The sequence below is a fragment of the Microchirus variegatus genome (assembly GCF_963457635.1).
Source record: "Microchirus variegatus genome assembly, chromosome: 3".
NCBI classification, from domain to species: Eukaryota; Metazoa; Chordata; class Actinopteri; order Pleuronectiformes; family Soleidae; genus Microchirus; species Microchirus variegatus.
In genome coordinates this window covers 23,601,286-23,617,635 of record NC_139804.1, presented here as the reverse complement: position 1 = coordinate 23,617,635, position 16,350 = coordinate 23,601,286, and the positions used below count along the sequence as shown (strand labels likewise).

The following is a 16,350-nucleotide window of genomic DNA, read 5'->3' as shown; positions in this document are numbered from 1 at the left end:
ACTAATCATTGGACCACTACTTAACACAAAGAAGAAATAATTCAAGACATGACTCTTTCAGTGTGTTTTAGGGTGGAATGAACACACATGGAGCGAGGGCTGGTGTTATACCTATGGCTATTGAGATGAGATCATGTGTTTCAAAATACACATAATGGCATTAAACATTCAAAGCCTGACTGTGCAGACAGTGTAAATGCAGAGGGACACAGACACAACTGTTCAAACCAGGCTTTACCCATCGGGCATCAACTGTTGATACATGTCTGTAATGTTAACGGTGGACAGAGTGAAAATTACTTTTCAGAAAGCAAAGAGTCTTCTTAGGCAGCTAAAAGGGTCACACTGTTTTTGTCGTTTCCCCTTTTTTTTGTATTGATGGTTGACAGATGCCCAGCTAAAAGCACTGTACGAGGTACAAGTCATTTCCATCACAGGGGGCCGTAGAGGAAATGCAATCACAAAGGGACCCCACCATCGACAATGTTTAATTTCCAAGCCCTAGATACTTCCTCTCACTCTTTCTCCTGTTTGCCTTTTGTACAAGGTGGCTGCTGTTGTTGTTTTTTTTCAGATGAAAGACACATGCTTGGCGGCCTTCAAAGAGTCACATTATACCATGAAAGTCACTTGTATTTCAGAGCTGTCCATTTGCCATTTTATATCCAATAAGAAGGTGATGATCAAAAGATTCACAGCTGAGGGAGAAGCTAAAAGATGTCTGCTTTGGAGTAAACAACAACAGTGCCAATAGTCAGAGCCACACTGGGATTTCTTTTAAAGAATTGCCCTTCATCTCATGCCAGGCAACATTATTGTATATACTGATATGATATCAGTATATCTGTATTTTATTAGTACACTGGGTATAGACTAATCTTTATGGTTTCAACACAGCTGTTTTTTTTGTTTTTTTTTTGCTTTAGTCATCCAGTAAATCAAATGTTTAAGTGATCCATTACACTGAATCTCCAGGCAAAACAAAAGAGGAGAAATATCAAGCACTAAGCAGTTACAGAGTGGTTGCAGATGAAGACTGACAGTCGACTCCAAGCCATTAACACTCCACTCAATGTGTAGCACACCCATGTGGAGAAGACTCTTAAGGCTGCAGGGAAGCCAACATAAATTTATGAGATAGGTGTTTCAAATGAGGCTGTGTTTGAGTTTGTACAGCTGGGTCTGAGCAAACTGCTTTTTTTTTAAATGAAAGCCTTGTTAATAATTCAGACTCATAACCTGGGGAAAGTTTAGGGGCCATGAACTGATGGTGATAAGGGGATTGGTGACATCTCTGAACATCCCACTGTGTGCTGCCATGATCATCTTTAGATACCCTTCTGCATTTTTGATGTCCTGCTGTGTCAGTGTCACACAGTTTTGGGACAGTGGCATTAACTTTTACCGTCCAGGTCACAGTGAAACATAAGCTAAAATTTGCACAGGTGCATTTGTTTTTTTGTTTTTTTTCAATAATAATACAAATCTCCTGTGATTTTCTAGCATTCTGCCAAAAGCAAACAGTCCTTTGAAAACCAGTGAGTGGTAGGTTGAACCAAAGCTGTTTGGAGTAAGACGGGCAAATAATGCGAAGTAATAAAATAACCATACAACGAAAGCGAGGGATAATCACATTTGTGCTTGTTCATACAAACACTCAAATACTCTACCCAGACAACAAATACACTAGCACCAAGGATTAGGGCTGCAAGATACAGATATCTTTCAATTTGTGATAAGAATATTATCCCTTTTGATGCGTCTTTTTTATTTCTTTGTTGTTCTTTATTTTCCCCCTCACTCCCTTTCCAAAGCATTGAATATATAAATATATATTTACCTTAGAAGGTGTGTTGTCATTACAATCAGCTCTCGGTTATTAGACTATTATTGCATTTTGGCTGGGAATAAAATCCTCTAGTCATCCTGGAAGCATAGAGCTGGATTTTCAACTAAATGCTAGTGTGATATTCAAAAATGACTCCAAGAAAAAAATCCTTGACATGTGCTGCATGTTTTTTTCCTATTCTTAGAGCACTTCAGTAGTGCATTCCAGTACACAACCCACTGAGAAAAATGATTTTCCATAAAAGGAAAAGCACGATCAAACAAAGGATTTCATGTATATTATACCAAGCGGCTGCAGAAATAAGTAGCTGAGTAACAGCACTATTACCGTTTCCCCCCAAAATGCCTTATGGTTAATGGTGATGAAATGGGACCGAATGTGATTTGTAGTAAATGTGAGCACTGAGGCTCTCTTAACTTCATATACCTGTGATAATGACAGTGCAGGGTAACAAGGAAGCCAGAGTTTTTTGGTCCATTTTATTGCCATTATCAAGTGGTCCTACCTCCTGTCAGACCTTTATCCACGGTGCCCATCTCGTGTGATGTTAGTTCTTCATAAGGTGCTGTCCACTCATCCATCATTACACGGGGCCTTTCTCTAGTAACATTATCGCTTTAGATAAGGTTTCAATAAACTGCGCATGGCTTTTAGGGCTCACTCTCATGCCACTCTAATCCAATCTCTGATGTAGAGTCTGTTCATCATTGTGCACCGCAGGCATTTTCTGTGTCCCCAGTGCTCTTCGTTGCACAGGAAGTAATGGATGGCCTTGCCCTTGGTTCACCCAAGCCTTTAGCTTCCCCTTCAATTGTTTGTCTTCAGGTTGTCTCAAATAGGTCTATGCTGTGGTATTTTGATTTGATTAAATCAGGTTTAAAAGGTTAGAAACTGAGGGAGGCAAAGGAGTTTGCCCAGCCCAATAACGTGGGCCAGTTCTCTGCCATTTAGCATTGGGCAGTGGCCAAAGGAAAGTGGGAAATTTAAATGACTTTTGAGCTCCTTTGTGATTTGATCTAATGTCCCCCAGGGGTTGAGCAATGACCAATGTGAATTCCCACAGGATGCCAGCCAAATTGAAACCTCTGCCAACATATTTGAAAGGAAAGCAATTATTAAATATCCCCAATGTTCATTAGCATTTCTTTATGCTCAGGCTAGCCTCCACCATATTAAATTGCACTTGATGGAACAAAAATAAAAATCAGAGAGTGTGACAAGAGCTCCTCAACCTCCAAATCAGCAAAGTGAATATTGGAGTGGCCACTAAAATATTAATTATACTTTATTTCACTTTGTTTACTCCATGAGGTTACTGATACCCACTTGAGGGGCCCAGCTGAGATAGACAGGACCTATGATTGAAAAGGTGCTATGGCAGTGAAATGTGCCATGTGGCAGAGACCCAGACTAGTGAAATATACCTGGGGACTGTGTTTAACTGATCCTGCTTGTGAGTCCTCAGTATTAATGTGCTTAAAAAAGGCCATGTATTAAATCAGGTGGAGTGAACCCCAACAGTACCATATTAAAAAAAAAAAAAAAAAAAAAGATCAGAAGCACAGGCTTAAAATCAATAAAACAATTTTCTTATATTAGGGTAACTTAGTGTATGGGGATCAATACAAACCTTTACTTATAGAACCCAGCAATACTGTTCAGACCTCAGTGCGATGAGTAACCCTTGAGGGTTTCTCATCTCTTATTGTGCTCTGGTAAATAGTGCTTTGATAATATAAGTGAGGGCATGGGATATGTATGTGTATGTGTGTGTGTGTGTGTGTGTGTGTGTGTGTGTGTGTGTGTGTGCATGTGCGTGTGTCTTTCAATGTATGGTGACTGTTCTGCCAAATAAACCTCTGCCTCGTAAACAACACAGAGCCACGGGCTTCCCACTGAAGCAGTGCGGGGACCAACACGGGGGTTTTCTTTATACATGTAAACTAAGCACCCTGTGTCACCGGTTTCCTTAGACTGTTGTCAAAGGCTCCTGCATTTCCCTCAACAAATGAACAAAAAGGAATGAAAGAAGTTGGCACAGTGCCAACAGTAGTAGTACTGAATGAGTTATTTGTGGGGGAGGGTGGTATGCAAGACAGTTTCTGGCTCTTATGCTAACACGGCGATTCCCACTAGTGAATGGACCCTTTTTCCCCAATTGCTTAATTGTCTTAGTGAGACAGGCAGGTGGCTCAAAGCCTCATTTGGCATCTGGTAAAACAAAAAACAAAAAAGTTGCAGTGCATGGGAGAGCTGGGGAGGGCAGAAACATTAGACATTTTTCATTCATGGAGCTTCACATCTCTCCCTTGGTGGATTTCAAAAGTTTTGGCTTTCATCAAGAACAAGTTTGTGCTGCTGCTACCGCATTTGATGTCCTTTGCAGAATAAAATATCTGCTGGTATTACGCCAAAACAAATAACCTTTCAGAAAGCCAGGAGTTCCACTACTAGTGTGGACTGGAACCATATGACTGTTTTCATACATGGTAATTAAAACAGAAACTATCAAGCCCTTCAACTTAATAACCTGAAAATCGGACCAATCAGCACGCTCTGGCATATCCAGTCTTTCCTTTACACACAGATTTGCATTAATACTGTTGCAGGTCAGGGCTATCGCAAATTATGCATTTTTTTTCTTTTATAATGGTGCAAGATGAGGCGAGGGCTGTAAATTTGCTAAGGCATATGCTACACCACTGCAGCTGTTCTCTGAAAACCCTGCTCAACTTCAGCCACAGCACAAACACAGAGGGTGAATGTCTTGGAAATTTAACCTTCAAATATTGTTGGGTTATTGCTAAGGTTAAGGCTATGTGGTTTGGACTCCCCTCTGCCACCAAAGGAATACGGATGCGGGTGTTAAGGGCGCGAGTGTAAGGTTTGTAAAGCTGCACACTTAAAAATGAACTGAGGGGTTTCCAGACCCATTCATATTTGTGAATGCAGGGTGTCGTCTGCTGAGAGCTGCTGAGCACACATTCGATCCATTTGCTCCAACTGAAACACACCAACAAATAAGGGGGCAATGCCAGAAGCTCATAAATATGGGACCACACTGTGGTATTTGAGTGTTCCCAAGAGTGGACTTTATCATACTGGAGTCCAAATACACAACAGCCTGGGGGTTTGTTTGCAAATGGAACCAGAGTTCATGGCATCTATTGTCACTGTCATTTTCACCACATTCATAGACATAAGAACATTTATATTCATCCACAGGTGTCAAGCTTCTTCCTCCCAAGATTGTTGATTTGCACGTATACTACCATTAAAGCTGTATTTGCTGACAGTAGCAAATGACTAGACAGCAGACAGCTTAAATGCCTATGACATGTTCGCAGGACAAAAACTTGGTCTTGAATGGTGGCATGACAATTTTGGGTGTATTCAATACAAAGAAGCAAAGAGAGACGTGAAAGGAAAACAGAAGAGAAAGGGGTGAGTTAATCCAGGTGTAATATTGAGCTGTGTCAGAAACTTTCCGCCAAACACTAGGAAGTCGTTATCAGATCAGCGACCCAATTCCTCATGTGCCGCCTCTGCTGAAGCACCACATACATCTTCTCGGCTCTTTGCTAACACAGCCTTTCACAATCATGTCGAGGCATTGGCTGGCTGGTTTACTCACAAATGTTTCAAGTAATAGTGGGACAGCGGTTACACGATTGCATTGTGGCAAGGATTGCACATGATTAACTCAAGCTTATAGATAAGGAACTATACAGATTGCACAATCCTAAATGGTACAGATTTAAGCCAGGACATTCAATTTATACATGGAAGTTTTTTTTTAAAGTCTACTTTGGTCTCTCACGCATCACGTTCAAAAAAGATGTAACATGAGGATGCATGTACTTGATATGCTATTTACCAAAAGCGGCTGACCATTTTTTGAACATGCACTGACCAGGATGTCAACTTTAGACCTTAAGTTTTTTTTTTGTTTTTTTTAAACATTATTTTGTGTGACCAAGTCTTGTGTGACCAAGACATTTTATATAATACAGTTAAAACATCAACTTATCATGTTTCCACCTTCTTTTTATACTGAAGCTGCAATTTTCTCATATCCAGACTACAGAAGATATGATAAAGCATGTTCATCAGGTCTAATTATTGCTTACAATGTATGTAACCAACCTTAGTCTGCTCCTGGGTTGCTGGGGTAACCAACAATCTGACAAATCTGAATAGGATTAAATTTTTGCCTTATTTTCTGTCTTAACAACAAACCTTTCACCCCACTGTGTCACACGTGATATAATAAGTACACTACTATAACACTTAGTATAGAACTTTAGTTGTATTTGAAACTTTACCAATTGCATGTCACAAAAAACAGTTGAAGCTAAATTCTACCAGAAAATGTGATTCACTCATATATCCCTGTCTTCAGAGCTCACGTTCAATTAAAACTGACGGGTGGCATTGAACATTTAAGTTAAACATTTCCTCAGTATGACTGTCGTGAACAAAAAGGCTCTTAATGCAGCAGACTTGCAAAGCAAGGTTTTGACAAGAAAGGAACAAACTTCCTCTTGTTCACAACAATGTTTGAACCCACCTTGTAGAGCATCTGTGTTTTACAAGCAATGACAGAACCCGGTAGCAAGTTAAAACAATTCTATCAATCAAAATCGCGGCGAGGCAGAGACAAGATTAGTGAGAGAAAAAAAAACACCATCATTTTTCTTTTATCCCGTCTGTGGCAATGCTTTGTCTTATGAAAAATATGAGTATGACCCACAACTACAACTAAACACAATTGGTCCTGTGGGACCACCCTTAGTTGTTTTGGCAGGAAACATAGCCTGTTGTTTCTTATGCATTAAACTGCAATTTAGAAGCCATTAATCCATCCTTTAATCTGTGACCAAATAAAATCCTGACTGGGGTTAGAGGGGGCTTCCACACACACCATACATTTGACAGCATTATTGATTGCAGTAAATTGACCCCTTACACATACTGAATCTCATGCCATTGGAGAATGAAGTTTCACAGGGAAAGAATTGCAACAAAAAGGGACAGATAAAGAGGTACAGCTGCTAACCTTGCCTTCACAGGTGACCCAGTGACCACAACAGCATCTGGTTGAATAACTTAACACTGCCGCCCAACAGACATGTAATCCGGGATAATGCTTTTTTGCTGAGTGTTCCAATCTGGATAAATTTATCCCTAAGGAATGAGATCCAACAGCAGCGTTTCAGAGAGAGAGAGAGAGCGGAGATGAGGAGCTTGAAGGTTGATTGGTTGGTGCTAAAGAAAACTGCTGGGGCTGGGAAGAGGGTCTTCTTGTATAATGATGCCCAAGAGTAAACAGCTTGAATTTGTTGACTGTTGACTGACTTCATGAGAGGAAGCAGATCATTTGCTGGTTTTCCAAGAAGACTCAAAACTAATCACACTCCTTTCCCTGGCTGACCTGAATCCTCAAAGACTCGAAATGAGGCTTTCATCCAAACTGCAATCACTGGGTGCACTGCACTTACTAGCATTATACATTTTTTATGCTGTAGTGCCTATAAATAAAAAAAGGGTTAAGGTATCCAAATTAAATCCTTGTGCTATATTTCATTACTGGTTTTACATATTTACGCATGAGATGTTTGAATAGTCATCGAACAACACCCTGTTTTCTTACATGGCACCATCCACATAGTCTTAGCCCAAACAGATTTTTCTTGGAAGTAGCATCTCTCTTTAATACCAAAAGCATTGAAAAACATTGGGACTTACACGTTCCATCTGTCCTGTAGCAGCCTCTTAGATTATTTATTCATATGTTAACTTATTACCATAAATATCCAACAGGGCACTCGGCTCAGAGGGATTACAGTGGGCTTAATCTCTCGTGGCACAGAAATGAGCAGGGGTCACAGAGGCAGAGGTGACTTAAGCTGGCTAGCCTTAATGGGACATGTAGCACAAACAGGAAAACAAACTGCATGCCCCTGGGCCCCATCATGTACTGATGACATCATTTGTCACTCACTGTGTTTGCGTGGAATGATCCAGACAAGGTTAGCAATTACTCAAGCCAGTTATCACATAGGGTGACTATAAAGAAAGACAAAGACAATTTTACGATTCTTACTATATATGCATAAAGGGGTTACAGCTGCTTATTTGTGACTAAAGCCACTGTTGAAAATATATGGAACAGTGGAACGAGCAACGACATGCAAGAAAATAATGTATTATTTTGTGGATAAATTAATTAATTATCCCTTAATTAATGTGGTCACAATCCATGCATTAGACATACGAGTCTTGCTTTCAAATAGCTATTCATAATAATGAGCCTGAAAATTGGTATTCTTGTTTGTGTTGTGCGATGTAATGGGCTGTATTTTTCCCTCCTTTTGAGAGGCGAGAATGATTTCTCAATCCATAAAAAATCCACACGTCCAAACATGACATGGAAAGACATTAAATTACACGTTGGTTGAGAAATATGTATCAAAGCCTGCTGCCCATCAAAAGCAGATTTAGCCGTCAGACCACAGTTAATAGACAGCGGTAAATGAAACAGGGGCTGTTGGGGGGTATGAAGACGAGCTTTCCAGGACTAAAGAAAAGCTTATTAGTCTGGTGGGTTGGTAAAATCAGGAGTTATATAAGAGGATGGGAGGTAACCAAGGAGGGAGGCACCACTTCCACTAGCGGACCAAAACTGAGCCAAGGACAGCCAATCTAAAAAAAATGTAACCAAGAAACCCCTTTAGCCTAATGCTTTGCATATTAAATTCAAAAGGTGTCACTCAAAAAAAGAAAATCAGAGAAAATGAGACACAAAAGAAAAGAGGTACGGAGAGAGGGACTGAAAAAATATACTTAACATTGCCAATGTTTTTTTTCTCAAGCACATTTTCTACCCAGTCTGGCACAAAACCATTCGTAAACTGCCCCACCTCCATCGGAACATAATGATCTCACGTATTTCACCCTTTCCCCCGACAGAGGCAAGGGTTCTCAATCACACAGCATCTCACAGCCCAGCAAAGGAGGGGAGGGGGGGAAACAGAAGGAGATATGGAGCAAAAGAGGGATGGTAACCCATAGGGAGAAATGTGTCGCTTCAAGGTGAGGAGTGGAATCAGCAGACCGAGAGGCAAAGTGAACGCTTTTTTCGACGACGTATTGACTGGATACGTGTAGGAATGGTGAGGTGGCGCTGTGAAGGAGATGGACTGAGTTCTGGACAAGTTTGGCCTGAGGTGAATATGTTCCTAGAGAATGTATCCAAAACCCTCCTGACTGGTGCTGTATTGTCTGTCACTGTCAGGAGAGGTGACAGAAACAGAAAAGGTGCCCTAGATGCCATAACAGCGCTGTTGGGATAGAATTACTCTATCTCTCTTGCTCATTCTCTCATTTTCATGCTCTTTCTTCCTTGCTCTCTCACAGGATAGCTGTGTCTAAGTATATGACTGCTATGGTCACAACAACTCCCCTCTGTCCCCTTGTTCATAAAAATTAGATTGTTTTCCGCAGCTTTCTGCTGACACCGGCTCTGCACATAAACAGAGCCGTAATTTGTACAACAACAGTAAGCTACAGGGAAGCACTTTTTTTCTCCCTCGAGGCACACGTAGAGAAGGTAAGTTGTTATCCCATGTTTACCTGGCAAAGGAAGCAGTATTTTACTTTATGGTAAAAAAACCTACTGTGCTGAAATGCCCAGCAATTCCATCTCATTCCGGTTGTTGCAATTGCCTCAGTCGAGTTCCAGTACTATCTGAAATATTCTGTTGTTCCCAGAGCTGGGGCTAAATCGGTGATTGTGAGAGAATGAAAATATCCTGGTTACAGAATAAAAGTCAAAAACAAAGTGTGCTGCATACATACAAACTAGTGTTTTATTTCGACTCTACACAGGATCGAGTGAGTTGTTGAATTTATTAGGGCTGGTAAAGTACTTCAGCATTGCAATTACCACATATGTTGCATCATTACATGACAGTGAAATCAGTGGGAACATAATACAGCAAAGCCGGGACTAGTTACAGCATTAAAGCACCATGTCTGACATCCCGTTACTGCCCCATAACAAAAGCCATGACCTATACAGAAAGCTGCCACTGCCCGAACTCTGGCCACTCTTGGTGTCAACTTAAAACAGCTTGTGTCCCTGTTGCAGGTCACAGACTGGCAAAGAAAGCACTCAGTAAAGCCAGAGATTTTTTGATAGAGATCTACACGGCTGAAAGTGCAGCCAGTGCCGAGAGGGAATTCGAAGCCTCATCACCCCAGTCAGCTGCAAATTGCTCTGGCCTTTCATAATTATTTTCACCCTCTTGACAAGAAAAATTAGCCAGCTGAAACATTTAATGAAAGTATTTTTGTTTATCCCCCCCCCCCCACCATTCTTTTATCTGTTTGTCATAAGGCTGTAAATCAACATGTGGAGCAGATTTTCAGTCCCTCAGAATATATTTACCAAGTGCCTTTGTTGACCACTGTATTTGCAGCACGACAACAACTTTGAGCTGTCAATTTCACAACATGCCAACAAACCGATCGCTGACTGGCACGGGATGGGCTTTGCCTTTTCGCTGTGCTGTTTCTCAACAACACACACACACACACACACACACACTTGCAAACACATAGAGACACAGACACATTTTCATTCAGTCAGTGCCCCTCTTCAGAATGTGGCTCAGTGTGACAGGGTCAAACTTTGAGAAGAGGTGCCTGGCCGTGTCATTGACCCTGACCCTGTGCAGCGTTAACCGGTGGGCTAGTTGGGGGACAGGCATGACATACATCCGCTGTCTGATTCAGCCTTGTGTGTGTCCATATATCACACAGGCACCTCAGAGCTAGAGTTCTTGGCTGTACTCCACTCACTTCTATTGTTTTCCAAAGACAACCACCTGGTGGCAACCTGGGGAAACAACTAATCCATCCTCATTCTGTCCACAAATAGGCTGTCTAGAAATAAAAATAACAACGGACCACACTGTCCATGGGGCTTGAGTTGCCAAACTATATTCATGAGTCTGCCCTCAGAAGCAACTCCCCGTCAACTTTTTCACTCTATTCTCGTCTGACCCCCCATAGTTAGACTCAATGGGGAAGGGCTGTCAGTTCAAAACAATGTGACTTAAGAGTGAACGCTTGATTGAACTGGACTGGGGATGGAGGGCTTTGTTTTTGTGTGCCCGTGCATGTGACAGGAATATCAAACCCACAAAGGAAGAATTTAACTTGTCTTGTCTGGGAGCTCGTACAAAATACTCAGAGAGAAAAAAGTGCAGGCTACAAGAATCTGCGGCTGCTGAACCCCAGGACAGCCACACTGACTTTCTCCTCTTTTGCATCAGATGTAACACACACATGTGAGGACGTCATAGTAAGCACAGTTAAAAACACAGATGGTGGCACAAGTGCAGACACAACAGCAAGACATGAATTCAGAGACGCGCTCCCCGGGCAGCAAAACACACATGGAAATCACAAGCACGTGAGATGTGATGGACTAGCAACTTAATATGGAAAACTCACCATGTCTGGAGATCCACAGAAGCAGAAGAACCCAAGGGATCATGACTAGGGAGCGCAGAGGGCAAAACCTACAAAAAACAGTGGGCGAGTGTGAAATTGAAGTTGGCAGGCACAAACACATGCACGGGATGAAACAGTGCTCCTCTGTGCTGTAAGGAAAGGGGGGTGGGGGGGGTTACTGATGCTACAGTCCCTCAGTGGTGTCTCCTTTTACCAGTGGTAAGATCGTAGTCTGTCTCCGGTCCTTCTCTTCCTCTGATGCCTCTTCTTCTTCTTTTTCTTCTGTGTGTCTCTTGACTTTTTGTGTCACTCTTCTTCTGCCAGTGGTCAGCTCTGCCACACACACTCTTGTTGATGTGCGCTCATAGACTTTGTGCGTCTTCGCTGCTGACACTGAGCGTGCACAAGCTCACTCTGTCTCTCTCGCTCGCACGGTTTCTCGTCGCCCATCCATTCTCAGTCTCTTTAGCCCTCACTTGCCCCCCCTCCTCTCGCTCTCTCTCTCTCCCTCTCATCCTCTCCCTCTCTTTCTTGCTCAACCACTCACATAGCAGACACAGTGAGGGGATAGAGCTCCTTAACTAGACTCCTCCCTCCATCCCTTTCTCTCTCTCTCTGCCTCTCAGTCTAGCTGTCTGGTTGGCTGTGGCTGAGTGTGAGGCTGGGAAGCTCGGGTCCTCGCTCTGGGAATGAAAGCTTCCATGAGAGGAAACAGAGAGAGCACAGTCCCAATTAGAATGAGAATAGGAGCGACTTGGCCTCTATAGCTACAAATAACACAGACATTCTCAAAACAAAAAGTGCAGATTTACCTCCTCCCTTTTCAGACCCTCGCCTCTTTTTAGATTCTATGGCTGGCACTGAATTGTGCAATCCATCAGCTGCCTTTTCCTGGGAAAGGATGAAGAGCACATTGGTATTCAAGACCAAAGATGTAGAATTCATTAGTTTTCAATTTTTATTATGAGGTAAATCAGATTCACAGTTACGCACTCAAGGAGGCATAATGCAAGACACTATAAAATGCCCCAATGCACCACATGTTTACTCACAATTTTTCAAGCATTTGCATGTTAAATATTTAAACCGGGGCACTTTTTTTCTCTTATGTTTCACGTTCACAGTAAAGTAAGCCCTTACTTCCACTTCATCTATTGGATTATATTCCTTCTAAGAATTATGAATCAACATTCTGTCCTATATTATTAATTTGTTTTTTGTTGTAGCAAAAGTAGTTTACGTTAAGTTTAATGTTGTCATGGCAGGCATAAAACACGAACAACAACAAATGAAATGTGTCTGTTTGATGTGCATTTTTACAGCATAGCAACACCACTTGAGAATATAGAGGGTTTCATTCACAAGTAATTATAGTTTTTCGATCCCTCATTTTCATTTTTATTTTTCGACCTGCAGTCTTTTCACAGCAACTGGAACAAATACAGGTGAATGTTAAAATACCTGAATATCTGTATTTGCACAAGCATAACAATAATCACATCTCTTGGGTCAGAGCTGGAATGGTCTGAATGGGTATGAATGGTGTGTGTGATAGAAAAAGCTCTGCATATATACCTTGTGCGAATGTGTGAATGGTAACAATTCGATTAAAGCCCTTTGAGTGATGACCAAGAATAAAGAAATGTTGTATGAATGCATAGAATATACCATTAGCTTAATGCTTTCACTTAATAGCACACAAGGCAGGAAATCTACCCTCATGTTACCCAGACACCAAAATATTAAGCAGCAAAGCAAAGTTAAAGTTGCCACTTTCACCAAAAAAACGAATGGTTTTAGCCAGACAGCTGTTTATAAAATCTAGTGTGTTAATAGTCTGATCATTAGATCCGAGACTGAAACAGCTGGCCAGACATTCATAATTTCTACAATCAATAAGTTGGAATTAGATATCATAAATATTTAGTGATGCTTCATCTCTTAATGAAGGATAGTCAGTCAACATTAGTGCTGCTCCGAAAGGAGGATCAGATCAGAAGAGATGATGTGTAAAGACTTAAAAGACTTAAAGGTCCCATATTATATCCTATTTCTCCAAACTAGTTCCCTGGTGTCATAATGAGCATGTCTGTGACGTGCTTTGGTCAAAATATCATAATAATGAAGCACCAAGGGGCAGGAAATGACATCAGCCACAGAGGCTACTGGGAGCTAACAGCAGTTAGCATATAGAAAAGTGATCATTTACAGGCTCTAGCAGGCACATTGCCGTCATATATAACATCCACTGGACAGATAAATCCTCTGAGGCTGGAAGTTTGTATAGAACTCTGTGCTGCACTGTGGAGCCAAGAATAGAACTTTTTGCGGACTTCCGGTTTTCGGATACGTTGCCCTCGCCAGCACTCTCAAATGTTTTACGGATGAAGCGGAGCTCCACGAGACAACAATTCCAGGAATTTAGCGTCTTGTGACATCCCAAGTGGTCAACAGTGCGTGTTTTATCTTTTGTACTTCTTTTGTTCTTTTGTAGGACCACAAAAACATGAGCGAGTCATCTTTTTTCACACTTGCGACTGGTAGGGTCTCCAGAGTCCGATATAAGTATTAAAATGATTAAAAAGTTGATTTTGCATAATATTGGACCTTTAAAGGAATAGTTAACCTATTTGCATTTAGCTTTTTTATTACTAGTATATGGATAGTATTTTTTGAAAAATAATTATTGTGCTTCCCAACCTCAGTTTCCCGACTGAATTACCTTCATTCTTTTTTTTCAGTGACACTTGGTCACTTGGTCCGAGCCTTGGTCCAAGGCTTGAAACCGCAACGCTAATTCTGCACTTTTTAGACCCACCCATAGGGGGACGGGATCTCAATCCCGTAAAAAAAACAAAGTAAAATAACAAAATAACAAAAACAAAAGATATTTCTGAACTCAGGGGAAGCAACGGAGCCCCCGAAATGACATGAGAAAAAAAAATTTGAATTTCTTTTTTTTTTTAAATCTTGAGTTTCAAAAATATGAAAAAAAATAATAATAATAACTGAATTTTTTTTTTGTTTTCATCAACTCGAGATTTCCCCCCCAAATATTTTTTTCGTCATTTTATTTTATTTTTTCCTCATGTCACTTCGAGGGCTCCATAGTAAACTGAGGTCAAAAAATTATACCCCTATTCTAGTAATACAAAGCTAAATGCAAATCGGTGAAGTATTCCTTTAAGTCTCACACATTTGACACATGCTGGGCAAGTTTAGTTTAGTTTATTATGATTTTAAATGTCTTTATGCCTGGAAGACCAAAAAAAAAAAAACATTTTACAAATCTGAGGTAACATTATACGCAATCATATGATACCTGATTTGACTTAGGTTGCCGCTACATCACCACATGGAGACAAACAACCATCCAATATCTCAATTCACACCTACGGTTCAATTTAGAGACTCCGATTCACCTTATCCCCAAATCTTCAAGTCAGGACTACAGGGACAGACTGTCTATGAATATACAATGTACAGTAAAGCTCAGTAACTCCAGAGCTCAGTTAATGACACAGTAAGAACTGCATGTGGTCCTTGTCTCCTTCATATCAGTTTAATCCTTCCCTTTGACCTCCTAATCTAATCAAAGAGCCAGAGGATTGCAGGTGGTCTTTTCATCAGTGAAACTAACAACTACACACAAAAACAACTCCACTGTGGCTGAACCAGGGAAACACTGATTTGTGCCCCCCTTTGTACTTGTAGATTGAGAAGTGACAGTAAAAGAGGTAAACACGTCGAACATGTCAAATGCCCACAATCCTTTACTTTGTACGATGAAACCTTAGTCTGGAGTTTATATTTTTAAAATATCTGAAATGTTCTGTCAGAGTTGAGGACGATAAAGTGAGCTCAAGTAATTTGGTTTGTTGCCATGTTTACAACGGAGTATTAGGGCCAAACTGAAGATAAAAAAAAAATATATATATTTAGAGAAAAAAAGTCACAATATTATAAGAATAGTCACAATTATTATTCATGCAAAATCTCGGATGATCAGCTGCAAACCTGCGTCAAGCTGAGAAACAAGCATTTCATGAGGCATCTCATAATATTGACTTTTTAATAAGACTTTATTCTCCTAAAATTTCCGATTTTATTCTCATGATGTTACGACTTTATTCTCAAATGAAACATTATTCAGTTTGGCCCTAATTTTCCGTCGTAATGCCTCCCCAAGAAGTTACCTGAGGCTAATTCAAAATGCATTTGCTTTCTAGTGGCTGCAACCTGTTTCATTGGACACCCTAACAATAACTGTAAAATAAGAACTTCCATATGCAAATCCCAGCGACTGCAGTCAAATAAAGAAATGTAAAGAGAAAAAAAACAACAACAAAAAAAAACACTTTGTTGCATTTTAATACCATTACACAGGCAGAGGGGAAACATTAGTAGATGTGAGGTCTAGCAAAGGACTCAAACACTGTTAAACCCACAGTGCACCCACAGGGGGCATAATCTTAAATGACTTGAGGAGAAAGGGAACTCTTCTCCAATTTTAAGAGCCTCTTTATGCCAGCTACAACCATAATCTACAGTCAAAAGGACATGCTCGGAAGACAGTGAAAGCAGGCTAAACCAAAATGAAGATATAACATTTATCGGTGAGTGCTGCCTGTAAATCACCTAAACTATTAACTGCAGGTCATTTCTTAAACTGTGACATATTATAAAAGTTAGAAGGTCATTCTGTACTGAGCTAATACTTGATTTAAGATACTTTATATGTACTTCATATGTATTCATGAGAAACCCTGCTATTACAAGGGTGCCATCCCATTATATTAATTATCTATGTTATCAATATCCATGCAAGTAATTGTATTGCTTCTCAGTGGCTTATAACCAAGTTATCATCGTATCATAAATATTCATCTTGTTTGAAATGACAACTTATTAAACAACGTATTAAGGCTAGATATTTTTCATGAACAAATGATTGGAATTGTTTAGGTTCAATTCAAATA

General features: G+C 40.5%; 1 protein-coding gene across 1 annotated transcript in view; it reads right to left on the bottom strand.

Annotated features, from left to right (window-relative positions):
• Nucleotides 1-11,414, bottom strand: part of kirrel3b (kirre like nephrin family adhesion molecule 3b) — a gene marked incomplete at both ends in the record, with an annotated part of 146,478 nt that extends 135,064 nt beyond the window's left edge. The window contains one exon of the mRNA XM_083886793.1: nucleotides 11,372-11,414. Within this exon, the coding sequence (XP_083742919.1) occupies nucleotides 11,372-11,414 (43 nt within the window). The remainder of the gene's footprint in view (nucleotides 1-11,371) is intronic.
• Between the last annotated feature and the right edge of the window lie 4,936 nt (nucleotides 11,415-16,350).